Genomic DNA, 9,753 nt, shown 5'->3' with positions numbered 1-9,753 from the left:
TCGTAATTCCTCAGAATTCCTCGTAATTCCTTCGGAATTCCTTGAAATTCCTGGTCTTCAAGGTCAAGGTCAATCATTCAAGGTCTTCCTTGGAATTCCTTGGTACGAACTCGGTAACTCTTTCAGTCTGAACCAGCGTTGCCACCTCGGTTTCGCAGTTCCGCTATGAATTTTCTGGTGATTTTTATAAATGTCTAATGTCTCTATAAGTACTAGATCTAACAATAAAAAGTACTCTTACGAGATTTACGTTTTTTTAGTTAAATTTTAGAACTAATAGGGGATCATGAGGTGAAAATACTGGAAATATGTCGGAACTTACTTATTAAAATTAATTTTTCTCGAGATTTTTTGAAAATGATAGGTACCTAGTTATACTCGTATCTATAGGAAAGGAAATTAATAAAACTTCAGTTGCACGTCATAATACGATCACCAGTAAATTCCATAAGATTACGCATGGTATCATTGATGAAGTGCACCCAAAGTTGTATTAATTTTACACTTTCTGAGTACTGAATAAAAAAATCTTATGAGGGTTTCTTTAAAATGGCGAAATCAGGGAACGTTATAAGTAGATCTCTCGGGGGTGGTTCGGCCGTACTATTGGAATATATTTTAGATATATAATCGAGGGTACAATATTAAATTAAAAGAATATCTATCTAACCTGTAGATATTTGATATTGGGAAATTTTGGAAGCGATTCTAAAACGAAAAACGGATAGTAAAAAATCGCCTGCAAAACGTTTTTCTTTAAATTTAGTACTACCTATTATAGTATTCATGGTTTACTAATGTTCGTTAATTTTTTATAAAGTTGCTTGTAATTCCTCTTAATTCCTGTGGAATTCCTCTAAATTTCTAAGAAATTCCTTGGAATTCATTGGAATTCTTACGGAAATAATTGGAATTCCTAGTAATTCCTATGGAATTCCTTGGAATTCCTGTAGAATTCCTTCATAGTGTACACCATAATTCCTCTGCGGTTTACCCCTCGGAAATACCATTTTACAATTTGAATTTTCTCACGAACTTCGTAAACATCATTATTTTACTTAAAAAATAAATTTTACACGAGAGCTGTCGCGAGAATCTATGTATTCGTTTTGGCTATTAAAACACGAATAAATACAAGTTCTGAAACATTCTTGTCACATATCTACCTATTTTTATTTTATCGCATTATTTCGCCTGCTTTTTATCCGGCGGACGGGTACACACTAATTCGTCCGAGTTCTGCCTATGTTACTACTACGGTGGTCCGGTCTGTATAAAACTTGAACATATAAAAGTTAGGTTTACATATTAAAATTAAACAATTAAAAAACGGTTTTTTTGTTATGAATATTTTCTTCGCCTAAAAACGCGACTCTTCATCCAAAAAGGCAACGTCATCGTCCGGTTCCATTTTTATAAAATCGTCTAATTTCATTTCCTTATTTACACACAAATATTCCGTATTTCTGGAAACAATAAAAATATTTAATACACAACATGTATCTAATAGTAAAAATACATTTAGAAAAACACATGGTACAAAGAAAACAAGGTATAATCGATAGCGGCTCCTATTTCGTTCAGTTCGCGCATCAGGGGGGTGACAGTAAACCGGAAAATTGGAAACAGTTGTGGCGCGGTTCTACCCAGGCAGAAAGCATGGCCTTCTAGACTGTCCTAGACAAAAATCTGAATATTTCTATATGATTTCTGTCAATTTCTGCTACGGAACATTTTTATGCACGTCGGCGTCCTGTTCTTTTGTCGTTTGTCTGTGTGTCAGCGTCAGCTCCCGAGTCCTCTGGCAAGGTCGGGCGCCATTTTAATTTTTGCTGTTTAGATTTGATTGGAAGTTTGTTTCTGATATTTCGGCTGAAATTTATAAGTACAAAGATGTTTTTTAATATAAAGTTCCTTGTTAACACTTTAATAAAGTATATATGATATTAATTACATGAAGAAAATGATGAAATCGACGTTTCTGCGTGTAGTAGGTATGGGCCATATTATATATATAAATAGGTAATATATTAACTGTTTTTATATTTTTTTAGCTTTAAACCCAAGGATCTTGGGATATTCTTTGCCAAGGATTTTTCCGTATCTCTACTTTAAAGACTGATCGGTGATTTTGAGCAACTGAAAGCAAGTTATACAAGGAAAAAAATGATTATTGAAGTATTATTAGCCTACATTAATTTTCTACAAGATGAACAGAAATGCGTAATTATATATCACATAGGTACCTATTATGTATTTTCATAGCAATAATGCTATAAATCTATGTATGTAGATTATTTTTAAAATACAAATGAGGTATTAGATGTATATGTATTATATTTTTTATTCATTTTATTTTTTATACAAAAGTCTTATGTACCTATATTTATGTTTTTTACATATTTTTTTTGATTCCAGGTTTTGTGTGGGTTCCGGTTGCCTTTTTCCTGCTTCCAGTTATTTAGTTTTATGCCCGTGAAGCTGTGAAAACATTTATTTATCTTCAAGTTTCTGTAAGTCAATGCACTCTGTTACTTTACTAATTCACTTTAAAACAGCATCTCTGATATTATTTAAATATTTGATATTGATACAGTAGTTTATTGGATTATAGCTCTTTAATTGTGTTGATTTGCATATTTACATTGTTCTAAATTCCAAATAAATGTTTTTGAGTAATTTTGTTGTATTATTTACTACTAGAAAGAGTAAAAAGTATATTAACCCTCATTTAAACCTCATGAACAGCCCGCCATTAAAAACCGGAAACGGAAATAAATTTCATAAAATTGAAATTGTCACGTCTATGTCATGTCAAATGCCCCAGCCGCCATATCTGAAAATTAGTTACCCAGGCAGCCACGCTGTTTCCATAATTTAACATTGACTTGACATTTCTTCTTGTATTTATTATTTTATGATCGCGCATACCACCTGTGACGTCACTAGGAAAATAAGGAATAAATAAAAAAAATAATGAAAGTTGACAGGAGATCTGCATTTTTTGGGGTTATGGTTAAGTTGTTTATTTTTAAGACTTTTTAGTTCATTTAATTTAATAATTACTAAAACTAGCACTTCCAAAAATATATTTAAAAATAAAAGACAAAAATCCAAAATATTGATTATCTATTAACATGGATTTGGACGATAATAGGTAAGAATACTAAATTTATTTCTATATTCGGTATAAAATTGTTTATTAGGCTTTTAGTTTGCGATGTTTATGGTAAATAATTTTCATGTTCATTGTCTCTGAATTCACATGAGGACAGAGATGAGGGTATCTATGGAAAAGTAACCACAAGAGGAATTGTTACATCATTTAAAAAATGGTGGGAAGTTGATTGTTTCCCATCGAAAAGTAGAAAATGCCAATGCAGATGAATGTATTGTAATTGTGATAGAAGTAATTCCAAGGATGAAGTTTATTATAATTAGTGGAAGTAATTCCAAGGGTGAAGTTTATTATAATTAGTGACCTGTGCTTCTTTTTATATGTAGATGTTTCAGGTTTTGAGAATAAATCGGTTGAACGAAACCCAAAATTTAGAGGAAGTATTTGCATACCCAGAATATGCCTATCAAGGATTATAGCTCAAATTTCCTTTAATGGTAGGAAATTATTCAATGCAAATTAACTTTTTAAGTGACTGAAATATTAAATAGTTTACAATATGGCATATCACTGTAAAAATATATTACTTTTAGGTACAATTAGGGCCCGATACATTTCAAAAAGTAGAATATTATGTTATATCAAATGAGGTATTGTACCAACAATCAATTTATATTAATACCGGAGATTAAAAAATAACAGAATAAATAGTTCTTTTTTTTTATATTACAAAAATAAACTATAGAATACAACAGTATTTAAAAAATTAAATAAGAGTTATGTCCCGGGCGAGATTCGAACTCTAGTCACTCGCTTCCTAGCCTGACTCTTTACGCACTGCTCCACAGTAATTTGCTTAGCGATAATTCAATGACGGTATATAAACAAAAAAACAGGTTTATTACAATATCTTGACGATTTGAACTGGCGCGCGGAGCGTGCTGACCAATAGCGCCTGTTATCACCTGTGACGTAGCGACCAACCTGCGCAATATCATACCTTGTATTCTTTGTACCATGAGAAAAACATACTTAAAGTCATCGTGCATGTCATTATTCAGAAACGGGGTGACATCATCAGGCTCTGTTTTAAAAAAATGTTCCGATTTTACTTCGTTAGTTGCAGATAGACATTCAGCATTTCTAAAATTAATAAATTACATTATTATCATTACATTAGTAAAATACACTTAAAAAACATACAAGTCAACGTGCATGTCATTATTCAGAACCGGGGCGACATCATCAGGGTCTATTTTAAAAAAATGTTCTGATTTTATTTCGCTAGTTGCAGATAGACATTCAGCATTTCTAAAATTTATAAATCACATTATTTCAATATATTATAGTCTGTGAAACGAATAACTTTGAATTTGACAGTTCCCGCGGACTATTCTAGTGTTAATTTTATTAGGTTAGCAACAGTTAGCAACTTGCGGCCATGCTGACGCAATGCCGTCTCTAATAGAACAGCCTCGGAGCGAGATTTATGACGTCACGCTAACATAATTATTCCTTATATTTGACTATGGCTGAAATCGTACTCCATAGTCAATGTAGATAGTTTTAGTGTTAAGAATAATAATTTTAAAAAATATGTGGTCATCTTTTGACAAGTTTATATTAGTTTATTAATTGCAGTAAACATTATGTGGTTTGTGGTATGAATATTTTATATGCAATTTTTTGGATTATATTCGACACTATTTTTTTTTATATGACACAACACTGATGAAGGCTATAATGTTAGCCGAAACGTTTTTTTTAAACCAAAAAAAAATAATGAAAAACCAAATAAAAACTTAATCAGCGTTTTTCCCGAACCTAAATCCCAAGAAAATCAAAAATTTTATAGAATAATTTTACATTATAAAATGACAGCGACCTTTATTTCATAGCCATCGCTGACGCATTTTTTTCTATGATATTGTATTATTTGCAAATATAATTTTTCGAACATTGATACTTGCAAAATATATGTACATATAAATTTTGTGAATGCAAATAATAATACATCACTATTAGTATATATTGAATGTTTTTTGTTAAATTAGATCGATTTTCAAACCCCAAAATTTAAAATATATTTTACATTTTACCCACTATCTTATGTAGCTATTCATTATTCGTATATTGTAAAACATTTGCTGCATTTGAATGGTTCATAGTTTATTTGGCAAAGTATTTATTACCGTAAAATGGGGTGAATAGAAACATAGGGGTGAATAGAAACAAAATTTCTGAAAAAAATCAAATCACGATTAAAAATATTCAAAGTAAAAAGAGTCGACATATCTAATTTTTCTATCATTGGTAATACACAAAAAAATGTAAAAACTATATTTTTATCTGCGGCAGCACTGTTTCTGTCAATCAGCTGATCAATAAATGTGAGATCGATTTATCATCTATTTTGTATGGCGCGAATATTTTATAAATAAAATATTTATTTTTAAAGTAATACTTAAGCTGGTACATGTAAGTTGTTATATTATATGTATTATTAATTATTGCTAAACCTACTTAAATATGTAATAATTATCTGTTTCTAATCACCTTGTTGGAAATAGAATAGATAAAAACCTTAACATCAGTGTGTGTTTCTATTCTCCCGAATAGCAGGTGAATAGAAACACAAAAGTTATTTTTATTTAATATTTATATGCATATTTTTCAAAAATCAAATTATATGTATACGCAAAGAACAAACAAAGACCCATGTTTTAAAATATTCGGGAACATAATACCACATTTTTATCAACCGGTATATCGCTAATAGCCTACGAAACTGTTTCTATTCACCCCATTTTACGGTACTATAAATAGGTATATATTATATTTATTAACTGTATATTATGTATATTTCATATAAACTATATCATTTTTAAAATACAAACCAAAAATACGAGGAATAATTATGTTTTCCATGTATTCTACCACATATTTATTAATCCGTATCTAATTAGCGTGACGTCATAAATCTCTCTCCGAGGCTGTTCTATTAGAGACGGCATTGGTCTAATATTTAGAAATGTCAAAAGCTGATGGCATTTTACTTTTGACAATTATGCCATTTCGTGTTGATTTTTGCAAGAAGAGGAAGAAGTGTCACTTGTTTTATTATTTTCCTTTTCTATTTCACGAAAGTAAAAAGAGTTACCTATCTGATTCATTCAGGCACTCAATTTATAGAATACTTAAAGAATATCAGTAATTTTTTTGATAGAGGGATTTTATATTTGCCATGTTGGTAAAAAATAACGGTCATAATTCAAAGTTATTCATTTTATAGACTATAGTAAAATACACTTAAAAAACATACTTCAAGTCATCCATAGGCAGGGCGTCATCATCAATTTCAATTTTTATAGAATCTAACATGACTTCATCAGTTGGAGATATACAATCGGCATTTCTGGAAACAATAAAAAATTAAATTGCGAAATATGTATCTAGACATATCTGTTTCAATGGCAAAGTTTCAAAGAACTTTTTTGATAATTGTCATTATTCTGAATAGTTTGAAATTCTAAAAAAAAATTTGGCCCTCGACCTATTTTTTTACTTATAAAACGATCGTGATTTTTATTTCCAAGCCAACTGTGACGCATTGTCAGTCGCAACCCTGTGGATTTGTCAGTCTTCTTCACTGAGCTTATTTTATGTTATTTAAATTTTATTATTTATTCTACTAGTGATAGAACAGTTGTAAAAAGGTAGCATATCTCGATTGAAATTGTGGTAGAATTGAAATTAACAGTAACACTATTGTGATTTATCGAAAACGACCGAAAAATAGTTGGTTGTGGCGTGCGGTAGATCTCAAAAATCGAGTGAAATAATGGAATAACTTTTCGCTAGTAAGTGACTATATAATATACATACGTGTAGTAAACGGATCATTTATGAAATTCACTTAAATTAACTAATTGTATATTTTTTCTTGCATTTTTGCTTTTATTTACTACTTGTCAAAGATTAGATATCAAAGAATTTAGATACGTGAATTTGACTTACTTGCTCCAGTAGCGTATCGGATGTTTGTGTTAATAAATAATTATTATAACTTATCTATTTTTATTAGAATTATATATTTTTATAACAATTTTAATAACTAGTAACATTTGTTCACAATGTAAAATAAAACAACAAATTATTGAGTCTACCCCACGTCTACCCTGAATCATAGTTTTACACTTTTTAAATAAAATTAGAACGGCACTGATAAACCGGAATTTAAGTCGGCCATATTTGAGTCCCATCGCCGGTTAGTTTTTTTTTTCATATATTCCTTCCTATCTTTTTTTTCAAAGGGCAGAACCAAAAGATCCTTTTTAGTTTAGTTTAGTCGTATGGCGAGTGGCTAAGATTGCAAAGTAATGGTATTAAGACCATTATCGTTTCAGTAAATTTTTCATTGCCTCTGAAGAATGTATGAAAAATCTTCTATATAGACTGGTGGTAGCAAGGCGGCTGCGGCTTCAAGAATAAAGTGCCTGAGAAAGCCCTCCATGATGAGGCGAAACGTCGCATAATAAAAAAAAAGTTTCCATTTTTAATTAATAAAAAAAAACCTCATACCCAAGAAAGGGAAAAAAAATATATATGGATATAATAATAATGTGTACATTACATACACAATATATTACATACACATTACATGTATGTATTAACACATTACATGACAACAATGACTGAAATAGTTGGCTATTTTGATTTTGCTCGTTTGGTTGGCAATAAATTTAAGAAATTAGAATACTTATCGGCTGTTATCACTCATATCAGCGTCCATATAGCGTCAAAACAATCCAAAATTTAAATAATAATTAACTTCTTGACGATAAATTCGTTTTCCATAATAATATAAGACTAAAAGAAATAAATGGATTTAATGATATTAGCAATATCATTAAAAATAATGCTATTTCAAAAACGACTCATTTCCGTTTAAATCGATACAACTTTATAGTTAAAATATATTTGAATCACCCTTTGAATAAGAAGACTAAGGAAGGAGCATATCAAAAATCTTAGGTCAACGGCGATGAGCCTCAAATATGGCCGACTTAAATTCCGGTTTATCAGTGCCGTTCTAATTTTATTTAAAAATATCAAACTATGATGTAGGGTAGACGTGGGGTAGATTCAATATTTTTTTTTTATTTTACGTTGTGAATAAATAATGTTGGTAGTTATTAAAATTGTTATAAAAACATATTATAATAAAAATAGATAAGTTTTAATAATTATTTATTAACATCCGATACGCTACTGAAGCAGGTAAGTCAAATTGACGTATCTAAATTCTTTGACATCTAATCTTTGACAAATAGTAAATAAAAGCAAAAATGCAAGAAAGAATATATAATTAGTTAATTTAAGTGAATTTCATAAATGATCGGTTTACTACACGTATGTATATTATGTAGTCACTTACTAGCAAAAAGTTGTTCCATTATTTCACTCAATTTTTGCCGAGATCTACCGCACGCTACACGAGAAACTATTTTAGAGTCTTTTTCGATAAATCGCGATAGTGTCACTGTTAATTTAAGTTCTGCCACGATTTCCATCTAGATTTACTACCTTTATACAACTATCAGTAGTAGAATAAATAATAAATAACATAAAATAAGCTCAGTAAAGACTGAACAAATCCACAAAATTTCAAATCAAATTCAAATGTGTCAAATGAATCGTCAAACAGAACTGTCAAGGATCCCCACCCTAGAGTCCTTTTTCCGCCCACCATGGAAAAATACATGGATAGCATTATGCTCCTTCCTTAGTCTTCTTATTCAAAGGAATCACCCGGTGTATGAAAATATGTTTTATGCTCTACTGTAGCCTGCATCTTTTACAAAAAAATCGGAATTAAAATATTAATTAAATGAACTCTCATATGGAACTTATTCAATATACTGGGTCAGCTTGTATAGAACAGGGTTAGGTGTATTATACAGGAAGTATACATATATGATTTAGGTATAATGCTTAAGGTTAACAATAATTTTACCTGGAATCAATATGACTACCCTCGATGTGATCTTGTAAACTCTGATTTGACGTATATTTTTTGTGACATTGCGCACAAGGAAACCACTGTCGTTCTTCCCGTGCCAAGTGAACTTTCTTGTGTTGATTAAAATATGATATATTTTGTGTTTGGTAGCCACAAATGGAACATTTATGGATATTTTTCTGTCCATCCTTTGATCTAAAATAATTTTTAAATAGTTGTCTTGTAAATGTGTAAAACAAATCTAAAAATTGGTAGTAGTATTTTAACAAGCAAGGCAAAGATAAATGTAGTTGACTTGCATTGTAAGTAGGTTGCAATAGAGATGGTTTCGAAATTATGATAGCTGTTATTTTATCTATAAAACTATATGGAAAATGATCATCATTTAAAAGTCTACTGAACGCCATTTTTTCAATTATTAGTAATTAATTCGTAATTATCCTGTTAGTAATTATTCGATTATTAGTAATTAATTATACATTAATTTCGATTATTATTATAATACATATTTAATGCCAATGATGGCTATGATTTGACCCATGTGACGTTTGAAAGCCACATATGACACATCTATAGACCTTTTGGTGCGATTCGTTCAATTTCTTTAACCTAA

General features: G+C 30.1%; 1 protein-coding gene across 8 annotated transcripts in view; it reads right to left on the bottom strand.

Moving 5' to 3' along the window:
• Positions 1-1,200: 1,200 nt before the first annotated feature.
• The window catches only part of LOC115880919 (zinc finger protein 62 homolog), a 35,034-nt gene continuing 26,481 nt past the window's right edge, over positions 1,201-9,753 (bottom strand). For 6 of the 8 annotated variants that reach the window (XM_030898247.1, XM_030898248.1, XM_030898244.1 and 3 more), the window contains 5 exons: positions 9,135-9,335; positions 6,441-6,533; positions 4,322-4,429; positions 4,151-4,261; positions 1,201-1,466 (listed from right to left, as the gene is read on the bottom strand). In XM_030898247.1, the coding sequence (XP_030754107.1) occupies positions 1,361-1,466; positions 4,151-4,261; positions 4,322-4,429; positions 6,441-6,533; positions 9,135-9,335 (619 nt within the window). In that variant the 3' untranslated portion in view covers positions 1,201-1,360. Of the gene's footprint in view, positions 1,467-4,118; positions 4,262-4,321; positions 4,430-6,440; positions 6,534-9,134; positions 9,336-9,753 lie in introns of all 8 variants that reach the window. The other 2 variants (XM_030898246.1, XM_030898251.1) reach the window with 2 other exon arrangements.

Source organism: Sitophilus oryzae, unplaced genomic scaffold (assembly GCF_002938485.1).
Source record: "Sitophilus oryzae breed Bouriz unplaced genomic scaffold, Soryzae_2.0 scaffold_1660_pilon_pilon, whole genome shotgun sequence".
Classification (NCBI taxonomy): Eukaryota; Metazoa; Arthropoda; class Insecta; order Coleoptera; family Curculionidae; genus Sitophilus; species Sitophilus oryzae.
This window is presented reverse-complemented; position numbering and strand designations above follow the sequence as displayed.